The sequence below is a fragment of the Ogataea philodendri genome (genome assembly GCF_020536065.1).
Source record: "Ogataea philodendri strain CBS6075 chromosome Unknown scaffold5, whole genome shotgun sequence".
NCBI classification, from domain to species: domain Eukaryota; kingdom Fungi; phylum Ascomycota; class Pichiomycetes; order Pichiales; family Pichiaceae; genus Ogataea; species Ogataea philodendri.
Genome location: NW_025764134.1, coordinates 260,539 through 275,531, shown reverse-complemented (window position 1 = coordinate 275,531; position 14,993 = coordinate 260,539). Strand labels below are relative to the sequence as shown.

Sequence of the window (14,993 nt, the reverse complement as noted above, 5' to 3'; positions counted from 1 at the left end):
GTTATGATGGTATGGACGGGGTGTGGCGACTTAGCGGTCTTCGGCCCACTCGTTCTCGCGTCTGATGGCGGCTTCTTCCTCAGGAGTGAAGTCGTTGACGATGTTGAACGTTTTGCGGATCTCTTCAGGCGACTTGCCGCGGATCATCTCAGCAACGACTTTGCAGCCGGCGTTGAGCAGCGGCTTGATGTTGAGGTAATTGGCTGCGAGGATGATCTCGTACAGCATTTCCTGGTCCACGTTAAGGAAGTTCTTGTCCCAGGCGTCGATCGGGGCGCTCTTCTTGGAGTCGTCGTCCTGCTCGTCGTCTGGGAAGTTGTAGTCTTTGTAGTGGTCGCACCATTCCAGAATGTTCTTCATCACAGCAGACCGGACGTTCTGTGTAGGCACCTCGATTGGCTCGTCGGCGTCCTCGTCGTCCTCTTCCTCGTCGTCTGCAGGCAGCAGGTTTTTCAGCATATTCTTGATGAGGATACTTTTTTCGGCGACCTTGCGCTCCACAGGGAACTTGTCGCCGTCGGAAGTGATGATTATGATCTTTCTTTCGGTCATGGCAAAACAAATCGTAGATGGGTTTTTTTGGTACTTGGTGTCAGGGGGCCACGACAATTTTTGTGTGGCGGGAGCAGGAGGGAAGCAGCAAGGGAGGGCAGCAGCATGAAGGAGGGAGGGAAGCAACAGGATGCGTGTGATGAGCTGGGTTAAAAACGTAGGACTATTGGGACAACTAGTCAAACCGGGAAACTAGAACTGCCGTTTGGGCGAATGAACGTCTTTAGTAGGTAGCTATATTTAATTATACTGATTATAAATATTTAGTAAGGAGATAGCTCCAGCCGATCGGTGAAATAGTCAAATAACAAGCGGTTGACTCACACAAACTACTGGCACACCATCTGTCACGTTTTTGGTGTCAACTGCCCGGTTTTCCCAGCCAGGTTGCCGCTGCTGCTGCTATTTGACAGGTCGTGTGCAATTGAGGAAATTTTTCAAATTTTATTTTATCAATGGCCTCCCACGAAGAGATCGTGTCTTATGTCGCAGACTTCCTTAAGCGCCACGGCTACGTCAAAGCAGAGAAAGCTCTGCGGCGCGAAGCCGGAGAAAAAATCAGCGAGGTCGAGGGACAGCTGGAGGAGAAGTGGGTGAGCGAGAGTGAGGGAGAGCCCAAGAGTGGAAGTGAGAGTGGAAGTGAGAGTGGAAGTGAGAGTGGAAGTGAGAGCGAGAGTGAGAGTGAGAGCGATAGTGATAGTGATTCGAGCTCTTCTGACTCGAGTTCCTCAGACTCGTCAGACTCGTCAGACTCCGACTCGTCAGATTCCGAGGAGGACGCCAAGAAGGAGCCAGAGAGCGAGAAGGGCAGCGAGAACGAGGACAGCAGCTCCAGCTCTGACAGCGACAGTTCGGACAGCGACAGTTCGAGCGACTCTGACAGCGACAGCGAGAGCTCCAGCTCTGACAGCTCCAGCTCCAGCAGTGAGGGTTCCAGCAGTGAGGGTTCAGACAGCGACAGTTCAGACAGCGACAGTTCTAGCAGCGATAGCTCGGACAGCTCCAGCTCGGACAGCGATAGCTCTGAGGATTCTGACAGTGACAGTGACAGCTCCTCAGGTTCCAGCTCAGGTTCCAGCTCAGACTCCAGCTCAGACTCCAGCTCAGATGAGTCTTCTGATTCTGGCTCAGACTCCTCCTCCTCCTCCTCCTCCTCCGAACCTGCCAAACGGAAGGCGTCGTTCGACCGCGCGGGCTCGAAGAAGCCGCAGCTCGAGCCACCCTCGTCCTCGTCCTCCACCACAGCATCGCAGCCAGCCTCGCCCGACGCCAGCGCGCGCACGCTGATCCCCGCCGCCGTCGAGAAGCCCCGTCCCGGCCAGCGCGACCACTTCTCCAGAATCGACAGAGAAAAAGTCGCCTTTGAGGACCACGTCCTCATGGACAACACCTACAAGGGAGCAGCAGGCACCTGGGGTGAACAGGCCAACGACCGTCTCGGCCGCGTTAGAGGCAAGGACTTCACCAAGAACAAAAATAAAATGAAGCGTGGCTCGTACCGCGGCGGCTCCATCACCATGGCCAGCGGCAGCTACAAGTTCCAAGACTAGGTAGATTAATAAATGGTAATTTTGCAGGAGAAAAAATTGTAGAAAATATTTCACCATGGCCCGGCCCAACAGAGAGATTCTTACCGGGGGAAAGAAGTATGCGCAGAAGAAGAAGCAGACCAACCGCGTGGAGGAGGTGGTTTTTGACAAGGATTCGCGGGTGGAGTACTTGACCGGGTTCCACAAGCGGAAGCTGCAGCGGAAAAAGAAGGCCCAGGAGTACAACCAGGAGCAGGAGCGCCAGGCGCGGCTGGAGGAGCGCAAACGGATCCGCGAGGAGCGCCAGCAGCAGGTGCAGAAGCGGCTGCGCGAGCTGAACGAGTCGCTCAAGCTGCAGGTGTCGAGCGAGTCGGAGGAGAGCGAGAGTGAGTCTGAGGAAGAGGAGCAGTGGTCTGGGTTCAAGGAGTCGCAAGAGACCGACGCTGAACCGCGCGAAAAGAAAGGGATACTGAAACAGACGTTCAACGCGGACGACGACGACGCGCCCGTGCCGGGGGTCACCACGGTGACGGTCGAGAGCATAGACAACCCGAACCAGGTGGATCTGATGGAGCTGGCCCGCAAAAACCACGTCGACCTGGACAAGTCGCAGCAGGTGCTGGGCCAGTCGATCGAGCGCGCCAAGAAGTACGCGCGGCTCGTGGGTGCCGACCAGAAACCCAAGCCGCGCAAGAAGAAGTTCCGGTACCTCAGCAAGGTGGAGAGAAAGATCAACAGCATCAAGGAGCGCAGAAAGTAGAATGACTGTATTAATAATGTTACAAGTTTTGCATCTCGAGTTCCGGCTCGGTAGCCAGTTTCAGGAACTCGGTTTCCACCTTGAGGAACACCCAGACCCATCTGCGGAAGATCTCGAGGACCTCCAGCACAAAATTGCCCGACTCGGTCACATACAGCGAGCTGAGCGTGGTGACCAGCAGCGAGTGGTCCAGTCTCGACAGCAGCTCGGGGAAAATCAGCCGGTACACCCAGATGAACCGCAGCTGGAAGTCTAGCAGAATGGCCAGGTAGTAGAAATGCCATGTGTAAACGAGCTTGTGCCGCAACAGTGGCAGCTCTCTTTTGTTGGACAGAAACCGCATAAACATCTGGAAGTTCCAGTCGTTCTGGATGTCCCAGAAAAACGTGTACGACGAGTTGATCAGCACGGCAGCGTACCACACGCCCAGCCCGGCCAATTGCGACCGGATCAGGATATTCGCCAGCAGCGGCAAGAACGCAGTCGAGTACTTGATTGCGTTCAACAGATGCTGTCTATTGCGTCTTCTGCTCTGCTCGTATTCTTGCAAACACTGTTTCAGACGAATTAATGACGGGTACGACGACAGAACAATGTCCAGGTTGTAAACTTTCAAATGGTCGGACGTGAGCTCCCGTTTGATGTCTGGAGACGGCAGCGTGGCGTATCCAAGCAACAGAGCAGTGAAATACACCAAGAAATCGATCAAAACCTTGGTGTACGAGGTAAAGGTGTCTGCCAGCAGGATATCGTTGTTTCTGAGGGAAATGTCGATGTTTCCCACGCTGATCCGCTTGACGGTCTCGACAAAACGTCTTCTCTCGATGGACTGGGGCCCAAACGGCCAAACCAGCACCGCTACCGTTTGCACTATGGCAACTAACGGCAGGAACTCCATCCAGCTGAAATAGATGCTGTTGCTCACAAACGCCAGGTACACAGTGTAATTGATCATGTTCATCAAGGTGATCTTATAGCAGACGTTCAGACTGGTGCGCACGAGCTTGGCGTGCTCCACGCCGGCCAATTTCAAAACCTGCAATGTGTCGATCTTGTAAGCGTAGCAGGTACGCAAGTTGACGTACCAGAACCACACGCCCAAAGTTATCAGGAACATGCACTTGTATGGCAGTGGAAGCATTAGCTCCGAGAACGGGATCTGTGTCAGGTCCTCGCCCTGGTCCACTATCTCTTCTCGACGGATAATCATGGTGACAACACACACGTACTTGAAAAAAAAATACACCTATCTCGAAAAAAATATCTTATGTCAATGTATTGGGTGTTAAATACAAACACGGTGCTTCAGAAATTGAGTGTAATCGCTGCCCGAAGGCTCATGATTAGCATGTAGATCATCATCAGCGTGCCAGAGGCCTACAAGAAGAAGTAGAAAAGATTAGTTATATCTATTTGTCAGTACGTGTCTCAGAATTTTCAGTGTTTGGCATAAAATCGAATCGTCACTATTTCTCCGTTTGGGGCGACAGCTTGTCATCACAGATACATACTCGTTGGGAATATACAAGGTATAGGAGGAAAACGGGGAGTTTTCCAAACTGGTGAAAAAAAATCACCACTGGGAAAAAAAAATATTCAAATAGTTCACTCCCCACACCATGCTTATTGTTCCGTCCAGCTCGAAATTCACCTATCAGAACCTGCTGGATCTGAACGATTCGGCTCGAGCGACGTTCTCGCCGCTGAGTGTGATTGCACACATCGATATTAACGCGTACTTTGCGCAGTACGAGCAGCTGCGGCTGAACCTGACCCCGAAAGACCCCGTCGTTTGCCTGCAATGGAACTCGTTGATTGCGGTTTCGTACGCCGCTAGGGAGTACGGCGTGAGCAGGATGGACTCTCTGCAGACTGCCAAGCTCAAGTGCCCGGACCTCGTGGTGGCACACACGGCGGTTTTCAAAAAGGGCGAGGAGACATGGAAGTATGTGGATTATTTGCCGCAGCCCGTGGATCACAAAGTTTCGCTGGAGCCGTACCGGCGAGAAAGCCGCAAGATGATGCGGTTCTTCAAGGAGTTCTGCGATGAGGTGGAGAAGGCCAGTGTGGACGAGTGTTTTATGGATTTTGGCCGGCTTATTTATTCGCGGATGGTTGCACTTTTTCCGCAGCTGGGCGAGCAGCAGGAGAATCCGCGAGAGACACGGCTGCCGCCGCTGCCAGACCAACTGCCCAAGGAGCTGGAAGATGCGCCCGGACTATTTATTGCGAAGGAGGATGGCCAGGTGAGCGTTTGCGACTGGGACGACGTGGCGATGCTGATCGGAGCACATTTGGGGTTTGACCTGCGGCGCAAGCTGAAGAAAGAGCTCGGATACACCACGTCGCTGGGAATTGGCCGCGTGAAGAACATTGCCAAGCTCGCGAGCGATTTCAAGAAGCCAAACCAGCAAACGACCGTGTTTAACGACGCAATACCGGCGTTTTTCGACAACTTCAGTCTCACAGACTTTTGGTCGATGGGCGGCAAGGTAGGCCGCCAGATCCTACAGGACCTGGAGGTAGAGTCCGGCCGGCACGAGGTGCGGTACATCAAGGACAATTTCTCGCTGGAAGACCTGGCCAGAGAGCTCAAGGACCCGCAGCTGGCGGAAAAACTGTACAAGATGGTGCGCGGCGAGCTGCGGCAGCCGATCAACCCGCGCACGGACGTCAAGTCGATGGGGTCGCACAAGAACTTCCGCGGCAAGTCGGTAAGCCAGTCGTCGGACATCCTGGACTGGTTCAAGGTGTTTGTGATCGATCTTATTTTGCGGTTGCAGGAGCTGGACGACGAGATCGACACTCAGCGACGGCCGACGCGGCTGACGCTATACATGCGCAACAGCAGGAACATCACGAGCTCGCGGCAGTGCTCGTTCCCGCTGATCAGGGACCTGGACGAGGCCAAGAAGAAGGTGGAGGAGCTGAGCCTGCGGCTGCTGCAGGAGCTGGAGGAGCACTGGGACACGGCGCGCGCAGGACCGATGTATCCCAGCACGCACGGGGGGCTGGCGTTCAGCGGGTTCCAGGAGATCAGCGGGTACTCGCGGATCGATGAGCTGATGAAGGTGCGGGCTGTGCGACGTGAGACAACGGCGTCACCCCCACCGCGTGAGCCAACAACCCCCACCGATGAGGGAAACGTTTGTGCGCAGTGTGGGGCGGAGGTGGCCCCCGCTGAGCGTGCCGAGCACAACGATTTCCACTTTGCAATGGCCCTCAACGACGAGCTCAACACGCAGAGCTACGGCGAACGGCTGCTGGCGACGCGCAAGCGCGAACCAGACCCCCCAGTGCCGGCCAAGCGCGCCAAACGCGACGCGAATCAGAAAACACTGGCAGGGTGGAGCAGAAAGCTACGCTAAATACCGATATTACTTTATTCGTTAATAGTCGTCACTATGTATTTACACCTTGTCGGTGTTGTCCACCTCCTTGCGGAAGTCGAGGAATGCAAGACCAGGAGTGTAGTCTGTGTAGAGCTGGTCGACCTCCTCCAAAGTAAGACCCTTGGTTTCCGGAACGAACGCAAACACAAAGAAGATACAGAACAGCGAGCAGCCAAAGAAGACAAAGCCGTAGGCAAAGTGGATGGCGTTGGCGATGAAAGGCGTGAAGAAGGCAATCAGGAATCCCCAGATCCAGTTGGCAGAGGAGGCAATGGCCATACCTTTCTGTCTGATTCTCAATGGGTATGTTTCAGAGCACACAACAAAGACACCTGGACCCCAAGTGGTTGCAAAGAAGAAGATGTAGAAGCACGAGAGGAAGATCATGGCGTCTCCGACGCTCTTGCTTGGGTCGACACCGTAGGGGCCGTTGTAAAGGGCCTTAGTACCAATGGCTGCGAAAATGACAAGACACACAGACATACCGAAACCACCAGCCATCAAAGTGAATCTTCTTCCGAATCTGTCAATGGTGACGAGCGAAACAAAGGTGGAGGCGAAGTTGACGATACCCAGCACAATGGAGGTCTCGAACGAGTCGGTCAATCCGACAGACTTGAAGATGGTGGTACCGTAGTAGAAGAAGTAGTTGTCTCCGGAAAGTTGTTGCAACGATTGCAAAACCACACCAACCATCAACCGGTAGAAGATCTTTGGTTTTCCGGTGAACAGCTCTCCCCAGGAAGCGGAACCAGCTCTTCTTTCAATTTCAATAGAGTTGAGGATAATGGCGGCCTCGTGCTCGACGAACTCGGAGTCGATGTCCACTTTGTTGACGATGGAGATAGATCTCTTGGCGTCCTCGATTCTGTCCTTCTCCATCAAATAACGAGGAGATTCCGGCATGAAGGTCATACCGAAGATCATGAGCAAAGCCCATGCGAAACACAGACCGTTTGGAATTCTCCATTGTCTGGAGTCATCGTAGGCGTGGTAGGTACCGTAGGTTGTGCAGTATCCCAAGAAGATACCGGCGGTGATCATCAATTGGTAGCAGGAAACAAGCGTACCACGGATCTCTTTAGGAGAGGTTTCGGAAATGAACATTGGCGACAAGACGGAAACAGATCCAACAGCCAGTCCGGAAATGATACGGCCAATGAAGAATTGCACCCAAGAAGAAACAGAGGCAATCTGGATAACGATTCCGACAATGTAAACCACCATGGTCAACATAAGACCGACTTTTCTTCCCTTGATGTCTCCGAGTCTTCCCAGAGTGACACCTCCGATGGCACATCCGATGTTGAAGATGGAAATCATCAAACCGGTACGAACGTTGGAAAGATAGTGCTCACCGCTACCGTTAATTTGACCAAACCGGTTCTTGAAGTCTGGCATGTTGACGAAACCGGAAATGGTACCAGTATCCCAACCAAACACAAAACCACCAAATGCAATAAGCGAACACAGCAGACCAGTACCCAAGTACTGCATTCCGCTCTTACCAGTAGACACGGCAGGATGGTCTTCTGGCAAGGCAGTCTTGTCGTGTGCGTGGTCCTCATAGATGTTTTCTGGAGGAGGAGTAACCGACCCGATGTCGGATTTCTTCGATTGTTGATCCGAGTTTGACATTTGAAAAGTACTGAAACTGGTTCGTACGTTGCGAGGTTCGCCTTATATAGCATTTTTCGGGAGCCTGCATATTCTGGTGGATTTCGGAAAAACTTTTCCAATTCTGTTTATGCATAATTCAGCCTGCACCTTTTTCAGTGGAGTGACAAACAAACCTTCCGGAAAAAGCGCATCGGGGTTGCGGGGAGGACACGTATGAAAGTAGGCTGGTTTATACCAGCCAGGTAGCCCCGTTGAATTTGTACTATCTGTCTTTGTATTTGTTACAACGTCCTATACCAATATAAAGCTGTTGGCAGCAAACAGAACATTTGTCCCCGAAACCGTTAGTCCCGCAGAAAATTTATCCATCATGCTCACCCCACTCCAAACCCCTCAAACTGTCCCCCGAATTTCTGCTCTCCGAGTATGGAGTATGATTTGTTGTCCCCTTACGTAGTTTTTCCGGACACGCCATTTTGGGAAATCTTCCGTCAATCGGATGCACGTTTCTTTTCCCAGAACCATAAAGGATTTTCCGGAAAAACAAGGTAACGATTTCCCGGAACTCATCAGTAGCATGCACCTCGACCCAATTTTCTCCAGTAATCACTTTGGGCTGCTATTTTTCCGTCGTGTACTCCAATGCCGTTCATCGCGGTCTGGTGGCTGATTAGTTCCACGCTGTGTCCCAGCTCCTCCATCGCGTGCACAAACTCTTGGCTAACTGGCTCCTCAATAAATAGTGTTTCCGGAAGCAGCTGGTGATGTAACCGCGGATAAGCCACCGTCTCCAATAGCCCCATCCCGTAGGAGTACGTCCGCACGAGAGCTTGCAACACGGCGGTAGTGATTCGGGATCCGCCTGCAGCTCCGATCACCAAATCAACCTTGCCCGTTTCTCTGTCCACAACGATCGTTGGAGCAGTGGACGAAAGCGGACGCTTGTAAGGCTCGGCGTAGTTGTACACGGACGGTTGCAATCCAAACACGTTCTTCGTGGTGGGGATCGAAAAGTCGTCCATTTCATCGTTCAGAATTATTCCGGTAACTGGGTCGTGCACCAGCGAGCCAAAAAGCAAATTCACGGTAGTGGTGAGACTAACGGCGTTCTGGTGTTCGTCCAACACGCTCAAATGTGACGTTCCCTGCGGCTCGTTCGGTTGATACGCGGGCTCATAAAATGTCCAGGGAAATGTCTCGTTATCACTGATTTTGGCGGTGGTGGCCGAACACCACTCGTCGCTGACTAAATGTGCATACCTGTCGTTGCGTGACTGGTGCGCGGTCTCGTTCTTGTTGTGCACCCCAACGTCTCCCAAATGGCTGCGCACGCTGGCCAGCCATTTCATCGTCTCCACTAGCCGATGGGTCTCCGTTTTGGAGAAATCTTTACCCGGGCTCGGTTCGAAACCGTTTATTATTTTCAGGCCCGATATCAATGCAAGTCCTGACGAAGCGCCCGAGCTTGTGTAAATGTCCAAGTTGCGGTCCGAGAAGTTGTGCATGACCAATGCAGGCTCCACCACTGCCTCGTATTTGGGGAAGTCCTCGGGTGTAAGAACGCCCCCCATTTGCTGGGCTTTGCGGGCCAAATGTGGTGCTATTGGCCCGTCCGGATCGTAGAAAATGGCAGCCGACCCGTTCTGAGCAACCAAACGCAACGTTTTTGCCAGTGCCGGTCTTTTCATGATGTCTCCTTTCTTGAGGAGTCGGCCATGGTCGAACAAGAACGGCCAGTCGTTCTTGTGTTTGTGGAAATAGGGCCCGTATATCGAAATTGCCATTCCAAGAAGCTCGCTCACTTCCCAGCCAGATTCCAAAACCTCCACAACAGGCATGATCAGATCGTCCCATCCAACGGCCCCTGACCCGTGCAATTTGTGAAGCTCGTAAAGACCTTTCAGTTCACCGGGGATTCCAACGGCAAGCCCTCCAAACTGCGACGCTTGCTCGTTGCCGTTGTACATGTCCTTGTGGGCCCCAGCAGGAGCCATTTCGCGTGCGTCGATCGAGATCGGCACCCCGTGACCTGCCCTGCTGCTGGTGATGAACGCTCCGCCACCAATTCCCGAAGAGTACATCGTGTTTGTGGCTCCTATGCACAAACAAGTGGTGACAGCTGCGTCAGCAGCGAATCCACCTTTCTTCAGGATCTCGACCCCCAGTTGCGAGCACATCTCCAGGTCCGAAGCAACGGCCCCGTGGACCCCCCACGCGGTCTGGTTCTCCTGTGGAGTCCACGTAGGCCCCCCGATAAATGGAATATGTGCAGGCATCTTGGGAAAATGTGGGGGTTGTTCCTTTGAAGGCCATGCCAAATAAATAATGAATAACACCCCCAAAGCCAAGCCAACATGCAAATTAAGCGCGCGCTTACGAATACCGCCAGAAAACTTGGCGTTATTCGCAGTGGGCCGCAAAAGTGGCTCCTGTTCTGTGGGATTATTCATCAACAATAAAATATATTTAGATAAGAAATTATTCTTTAAAGAAAACTCCTGGGATTATAAAATATACAGATATCCCGCTATCAAGTCCATATACAAGCAATTACTCATACAGTCTGGTGATCATACCAGTACCGACGGTCTTTCCAGACTCTCTGAGGTTGAATCTTTGACCAGTTTCCAGAGCAACAGGACTGAACAGCTCAACAATCATCTCAACATTGTCTCCTGGCATGACCTGCTTGGAGTGATCCTCCTCGGTCTCTGGGAACTTCAAGGTGACACTGACGTTGGTGGTTCTCACAAACATCTGTGGCTTGTAGTTCTCACTGAAAGGAGTGTGTCTTCCACCTTCCTCTTTGGTCAAGATGTACATGGAAGCCAAGAACTTCTTGTATGGCTTCAAAGAACCAACCTTGGAAGCAATCATACCTCTTTGGATCTGCTCTCTCTTGACACCTCTCAACAAGATACCTGGGGTGTCACCGGCCATGGCCTGGTCAAGGTCCTTGTGGTACATCTCGATACCGGTAACAATGGTCTTGACTGGAGCACCTTTACCACCAACAATCTCGATTTCTTCACCCTTCTTTAAAACACCTCTCTCGACAGTACCGGAGATAACAGTACCTCTACCGGAGATGGAGAACACCTCATCAACAGGCAACAGGAATGGTTGCTCGAGATCTCTAACTGGGGTTGGGATGTGCTCGTCAACAGCAGCCATCAACTTCTCAATGGCCTGTTCACCAATCTCTGGTTGTTTTCCTTCCAAAGCACACAAAGCAGATCCCATGATAACTGGAGTTTCATCTCCGTCGAAACCGTAAGAAGCCAACAATTCTCTCATTTCCATCTCAACAAGCTCCAACATCTCTGGGTCATCGATGGTGTCAACCTTGTTAACGAAAACAACCAACTTCTGGACACCAACCTGTCTGGCAAGCAACAAGTGCTCTCTGGTCTGAGGCATCTGTCCGTCGGTGGCGGCAACAACAATAATGGCACCGTCCATCTGAGCAGCACCGGTAATCATGTTTTTGATGTAATCTTGATGGCCTGGACAGTCAACGTGCGAGTAGTGTCTGTTCGGGGTTTCATACTCAACGTGAGCAGTGGAGATGGTGATACCTCTGGCACGCTCTTCTGGAGCCTTGTCAATAGAAGAGTAGTCCAAGAAGTTGGCACCTCCCTTTTGGGAAAGAACCTTGGTGATGGCGGCGGTCAAGGTGGTCTTACCGTGATCCACATGGCCAATGGTACCAATGTTGACATGGGGCTTGGATCTGTCGAAAGTTCCCGCGTATCTCACAAACGAGTTGGACACGGTCTTGGAAGCAACCCGTGCACCAGACATACGGCCGATCTTCAGCGCTGGCAGCGCTCTAGCAACCAGAATAGACATTGTACAAACAAATTTTTCGGTGGAAGTTTTTCGAACTTGGACTTTTTTTCAAACAGCCCGCTTACCTAAGCGCATTTTTCCAGCCGTTCTATTGGTCAGAAAGAACAATCTGGCCCTCCTGTTCCTCTTGCTGTTCGTTGAGCTTGTGCAAGGCCACTCCGTTCGCAACCTTCTGATTATCTGTGTCTATGAATTTCTGCAAATTTTTGTTGATAATTGGAGAATCTGTGGTGATGAGCGATTTTTTCACGTAGATGAGTACCATGCCTGTTTCGAAGTTGTCTGCCGAGTACTCTCTTACCTGGGAAACGATATTGTCGAACGTTGTTTGTGAGATTTCAAAATCTTTGCCTATTTCCAGCGTGTAGTTGAAAGCATACCATTTTTCTTCCAAACGGTACCAGAACTGTCTCTCGTTGAAAATGACTCCAGTCAACACCCACGGCTCGAACTCGGCCTTTTGATCACCCAGGATGTAGTTGATGTTGTAGATATCGATGTCGGACCGTTCCTTGTTGAGTGCGGTTAATTTCTCTGTGTTTCGAGTTTTGCAATCCAAAATATGGTTTGCGATGCTTTCCAATTCTTTGGCAGCAGATTGGACCCGTTCATCTTCACCGAGCGACGAAAGATGGCTCAAAGTCGTGTCCAATAGAGCAGAAACCCGTTTCCCCTTGAACGCTTTCAATTGGATGGTTTGTCCGTTGATCTTGCTGACCTCGTCTCTCAGTTCACTAATCCGTCTGAACTTATCTGCCACCATATGCTCGTGCTTGGAGGTGTAGATCTGTGGATAGAACTCCTCAGTCAGCTCAAAACCTCCACCGGGGACTGTGTCTCCGTTTCCTTCGAAACTGACCGTCAGAACGTCACTTAGCTCCAGAAACTGATGCTGGCCCAATCGTCCCATATCTTTTCCCCAGAGCAACGAATGCATGATGCGGTAGATGTCTTTGTAGAAGTAGTTGGACTCAACAGGGAAAATGCAATGCGTCTGGGTCTCGTCGTCCTCGAACCGAAACCGCGACGTGAACAGCTGCTCGAAAGGCCGTTTCAGAGATTCGTCTGTCTTGGCAAACAGCTCAATCAGACTCGAGTAAATGAATTGGATGAATTCGGCCACGCTCTGGTAATCGTCGGTCATCAGCTTTGAACTGGCATCTATCAGACTGCGAATCGACGCAAATGCTCTAAACGAGTCTCCACACAGAAACGCAACCAATCGCTGTGTTTCCATGACAACACTCGGATTCGAAACACACTTGTCCTTTTTCCACCACAACTCAGAATACCCATAGTCTTCAAACTCTGGTTTTAGCACAAGGTCACGAAATGCAGGAATATTAGACAAGGTCATCAACAACGGGGCAAAATAGCCCTCCAATAACTCTGCCTTGACCGGCAACAGCACGCCCGGATCGCCCTCTGCACGTGTGTACCGCGAAATGTCGTCGTATACCTCGTAGGTAGGAACAATCTCGCTCTTTGACTGATCGGAGTCCAAATCAACAACAGGATTGTCGTGTCCGTATCCGTAGCTGGCGATCTTGTTCTTGATATCGTCCTCAATCTCGATCGCAGTAGACGCTGATCTGCCATCAGCCACAATCCCACCGGCTCCAGCCGCTCCTGTAGGACCCGCAGGACCCAAAGGACCAGATTCGCCATTCTCACTGTAGGGGGGAAGGTCTGCGGAGAAATCCGAATAAATGAAATTGACAGCAGCCTCAATGTTGTTGTCAGCACGAGATAACGCATCCCGCGCCACAGAGGCATCAAATCCCATGTTCACGAGATTATCAACGTTATCTTGCAGAGACATGATAAGTTTGGTACAAGTTAGGATATATTTTTTAGCAGTATGTATGGCACAAAATATAAAAAGCACACACCCGTGCACCGCGAAATTGTATTAGAATACGTCTGGAAGCCGCTCGATCACGTACGAATGGCTACCAACGCTCATGATCGGCACACCAGGGACCTTACGTATGCGTCGTTTGAGGTCTGCGTCGTTTGTGGCCACGATGTAGCATTTGTGCTGCATGATCCGGTGCACAATGCAGTCGTCCGCGTAGGTTCCCTTGTGCGAGCACGTTAGGCGTTTGATTCGAGGGTCTTTGGCAAGCGTGAGAGCGATTCTGTATCTGTGGCCCAATTTCTCGAGCTCCGCCATGACACAGTCGGTGACTATAGGGATACATTTGGCATATAGACAGTCCATCATGCCGCGCACAATATCGATTTTTTTCTGGATGCTGAAGTTGAAGAAGTTGGTATCCACCAACACCTGGTACGGTGGTTTGATTGCCTCGTTATATTGGAAGAAAAGGGCAGAAGAGACCTGAGGAACGTCTTTAACCAGTTCTTTTTCCGCCGGTTTGGTCACTTTCTCGACGTTTTCCTTCTTTCTTGGATCATTCTTCGCAAGAACTCGCTTGACCTGGGCGAACTTTCTGGTCTTCTTGGCCTTACCCATGGTTTATATTAAATGTGTTGGAGATTAAAGATTTTTTAATTTTTTTCACTATGATTTAAATTTTTCTTCTCCGCGTTACATAATCAAGCCAAGAGAGATTTATCTCTAAGGATTCATTGTTTTAGCGCTAACCATGTCTGCTCCAAAATCGCTCGTTCTCATGACAGAAGACACTCCCAAGGAGCTCCCCCACTACGCTCTGCCGACGTACGCGTCGATTCGCAAGTCCAAGACCAACAGTCCGCTTTCGGAGCGGCCAAAGACCGTTCGTGCTACCGGATTGGGGCAGGAGCAGGGGACCCGGCTGGGGTCTCCACGGACCTCGTTTTCGCAGGAAAACAAAACTTCTGCCGCACGTAGTGGGCTCTGGAACCTGTTTCGCAAAGTCTCTGATCGGTCGCAGGAGCTAGTCTCGGGCGACGAGAACGACCAGGAAAACGCTGGCCCCACAGACCTTAAGGACCGGATCTTTACCACAATTGCCCCCAAACGGCCCGCCAGACTCAAACCGCTGTCTTTGTTTGAAGCCTACGCGCAGAAAAACCCAGACGTGATCGAAGTGGCCGACAGCCTGGCCAAACAGGCGCAGACCGAGATCGACCAGAGCGAAAACACCCATTTTGGCGCAGCCACACCATCCAAGGACCGCAACCGGTACTTTGTGGCGCCCGAGGTGCTGTTCAAATCCGTCGGCAACCGCTCCATGATACCCGTGGCGGAACATCTAGACCTGTTGCACAACTACTCGCTTCTTTGGGACAGAGTCCATCTTGGTCGGTAGAGAAAATAATTCGTCGGTCACGTGACCG

At 51.5% G+C, this 14,993-nt stretch overlaps 16 protein-coding genes across 16 annotated transcripts; 8 read left to right on the top strand and 8 right to left on the bottom strand.

The window, feature by feature from the left end:
* Positions 1-3: 3 nt before the first annotated feature.
* On the top strand, positions 4-705 carry OGAPHI_006120 (uncharacterized protein; the record flags this gene model as incomplete). Its single annotated transcript, XM_046207376.1, has 1 exon — positions 4-705. One exon carries the CDS (start codon positions 4-6, stop codon positions 703-705), a length of 702 nt encoding a protein of 233 aa, XP_046059045.1.
* Positions 31-552, bottom strand: OGAPHI_006121 (uncharacterized protein; the record flags this gene model as incomplete). Its single annotated transcript, XM_046207377.1, has 1 exon — positions 31-552. One exon carries the CDS (start codon positions 550-552, stop codon positions 31-33), a length of 522 nt encoding a protein of 173 aa, XP_046059046.1.
* A 302-nt stretch (positions 706-1,007) lies between the features above and the next one.
* On the top strand, positions 1,008-2,102 carry OGAPHI_006118 (uncharacterized protein; the record flags this gene model as incomplete). Its single annotated transcript, XM_046207374.1, has 1 exon — positions 1,008-2,102. The coding sequence occupies one exon, from the start codon at positions 1,008-1,010 to the stop codon at positions 2,100-2,102; it is 1,095 nt and encodes a 364-aa protein (XP_046059043.1).
* OGAPHI_006119 (uncharacterized protein) lies at positions 1,064-1,933 on the bottom strand (the record flags this gene model as incomplete). The annotated part of the gene is made up of 1 exon (XM_046207375.1): positions 1,064-1,933. The coding sequence occupies one exon, from the start codon at positions 1,931-1,933 to the stop codon at positions 1,064-1,066; it is 870 nt and encodes a 289-aa protein (XP_046059044.1).
* A 55-nt stretch (positions 2,103-2,157) lies between the features above and the next one.
* On the top strand, positions 2,158-2,841 carry OGAPHI_006117 (uncharacterized protein; the record flags this gene model as incomplete). The annotated part of the gene is made up of 1 exon (XM_046207372.1): positions 2,158-2,841. The coding sequence occupies one exon, from the start codon at positions 2,158-2,160 to the stop codon at positions 2,839-2,841; it is 684 nt and encodes a 227-aa protein (XP_046059042.1).
* Positions 2,842-2,860: 19 nt separating this feature from the next.
* Positions 2,861-4,051, bottom strand: OGAPHI_006115 (uncharacterized protein; the record flags this gene model as incomplete). The annotated part of the gene is made up of 1 exon (XM_046207370.1): positions 2,861-4,051. The coding sequence occupies one exon, from the start codon at positions 4,049-4,051 to the stop codon at positions 2,861-2,863; it is 1,191 nt and encodes a 396-aa protein (XP_046059040.1).
* Positions 3,458-3,724, top strand: OGAPHI_006116 (uncharacterized protein; the record flags this gene model as incomplete). The annotated part of the gene is made up of 1 exon (XM_046207371.1): positions 3,458-3,724. One exon carries the CDS (start codon positions 3,458-3,460, stop codon positions 3,722-3,724), a length of 267 nt encoding a protein of 88 aa, XP_046059041.1.
* Positions 4,052-4,460: 409 nt separating the features above from the next.
* OGAPHI_006114 (uncharacterized protein) lies at positions 4,461-6,209 on the top strand (the record flags this gene model as incomplete). The annotated part of the gene is made up of 1 exon (XM_046207369.1): positions 4,461-6,209. One exon carries the CDS (start codon positions 4,461-4,463, stop codon positions 6,207-6,209), a length of 1,749 nt encoding a protein of 582 aa, XP_046059039.1.
* Positions 6,210-6,245: 36 nt separating this feature from the next.
* On the top strand, positions 6,246-7,868 carry OGAPHI_006113 (uncharacterized protein; the record flags this gene model as incomplete). The annotated part of the gene is made up of 1 exon (XM_046207368.1): positions 6,246-7,868. The coding sequence occupies one exon, from the start codon at positions 6,246-6,248 to the stop codon at positions 7,866-7,868; it is 1,623 nt and encodes a 540-aa protein (XP_046059038.1).
* OGAPHI_006112 (uncharacterized protein) lies at positions 6,252-7,871 on the bottom strand (the record flags this gene model as incomplete). The annotated part of the gene is made up of 1 exon (XM_046207367.1): positions 6,252-7,871. One exon carries the CDS (start codon positions 7,869-7,871, stop codon positions 6,252-6,254), a length of 1,620 nt encoding a protein of 539 aa, XP_046059037.1.
* A 551-nt stretch (positions 7,872-8,422) lies between these two features.
* On the bottom strand, positions 8,423-10,303 carry OGAPHI_006111 (uncharacterized protein; the record flags this gene model as incomplete). Its single annotated transcript, XM_046207366.1, has 1 exon — positions 8,423-10,303. One exon carries the CDS (start codon positions 10,301-10,303, stop codon positions 8,423-8,425), a length of 1,881 nt encoding a protein of 626 aa, XP_046059036.1.
* On the top strand, positions 10,179-12,490 carry OGAPHI_006109 (uncharacterized protein; the record flags this gene model as incomplete). Its single annotated transcript, XM_046207364.1, has 3 exons — positions 10,179-10,830; positions 10,921-11,706; positions 12,252-12,490. The coding sequence occupies 3 exons, from the start codon at positions 10,179-10,181 to the stop codon at positions 12,488-12,490; spliced, it is 1,677 nt and encodes a 558-aa protein (XP_046059034.1).
* OGAPHI_006110 (uncharacterized protein) lies at positions 10,404-11,705 on the bottom strand (the record flags this gene model as incomplete). Its single annotated transcript, XM_046207365.1, has 1 exon — positions 10,404-11,705. One exon carries the CDS (start codon positions 11,703-11,705, stop codon positions 10,404-10,406), a length of 1,302 nt encoding a protein of 433 aa, XP_046059035.1.
* Positions 11,794-13,527, bottom strand: OGAPHI_006108 (uncharacterized protein; the record flags this gene model as incomplete). Its single annotated transcript, XM_046207363.1, has 1 exon — positions 11,794-13,527. One exon carries the CDS (start codon positions 13,525-13,527, stop codon positions 11,794-11,796), a length of 1,734 nt encoding a protein of 577 aa, XP_046059033.1.
* Positions 13,528-13,617: 90 nt separating this feature from the next.
* OGAPHI_006107 (uncharacterized protein) lies at positions 13,618-14,184 on the bottom strand (the record flags this gene model as incomplete). The annotated part of the gene is made up of 1 exon (XM_046207361.1): positions 13,618-14,184. The coding sequence occupies one exon, from the start codon at positions 14,182-14,184 to the stop codon at positions 13,618-13,620; it is 567 nt and encodes a 188-aa protein (XP_046059032.1).
* Positions 14,185-14,317: 133 nt separating this feature from the next.
* On the top strand, positions 14,318-14,965 carry OGAPHI_006106 (uncharacterized protein; the record flags this gene model as incomplete). The annotated part of the gene is made up of 1 exon (XM_046207360.1): positions 14,318-14,965. One exon carries the CDS (start codon positions 14,318-14,320, stop codon positions 14,963-14,965), a length of 648 nt encoding a protein of 215 aa, XP_046059031.1.
* Between the last annotated feature and the right edge of the window lie 28 nt (positions 14,966-14,993).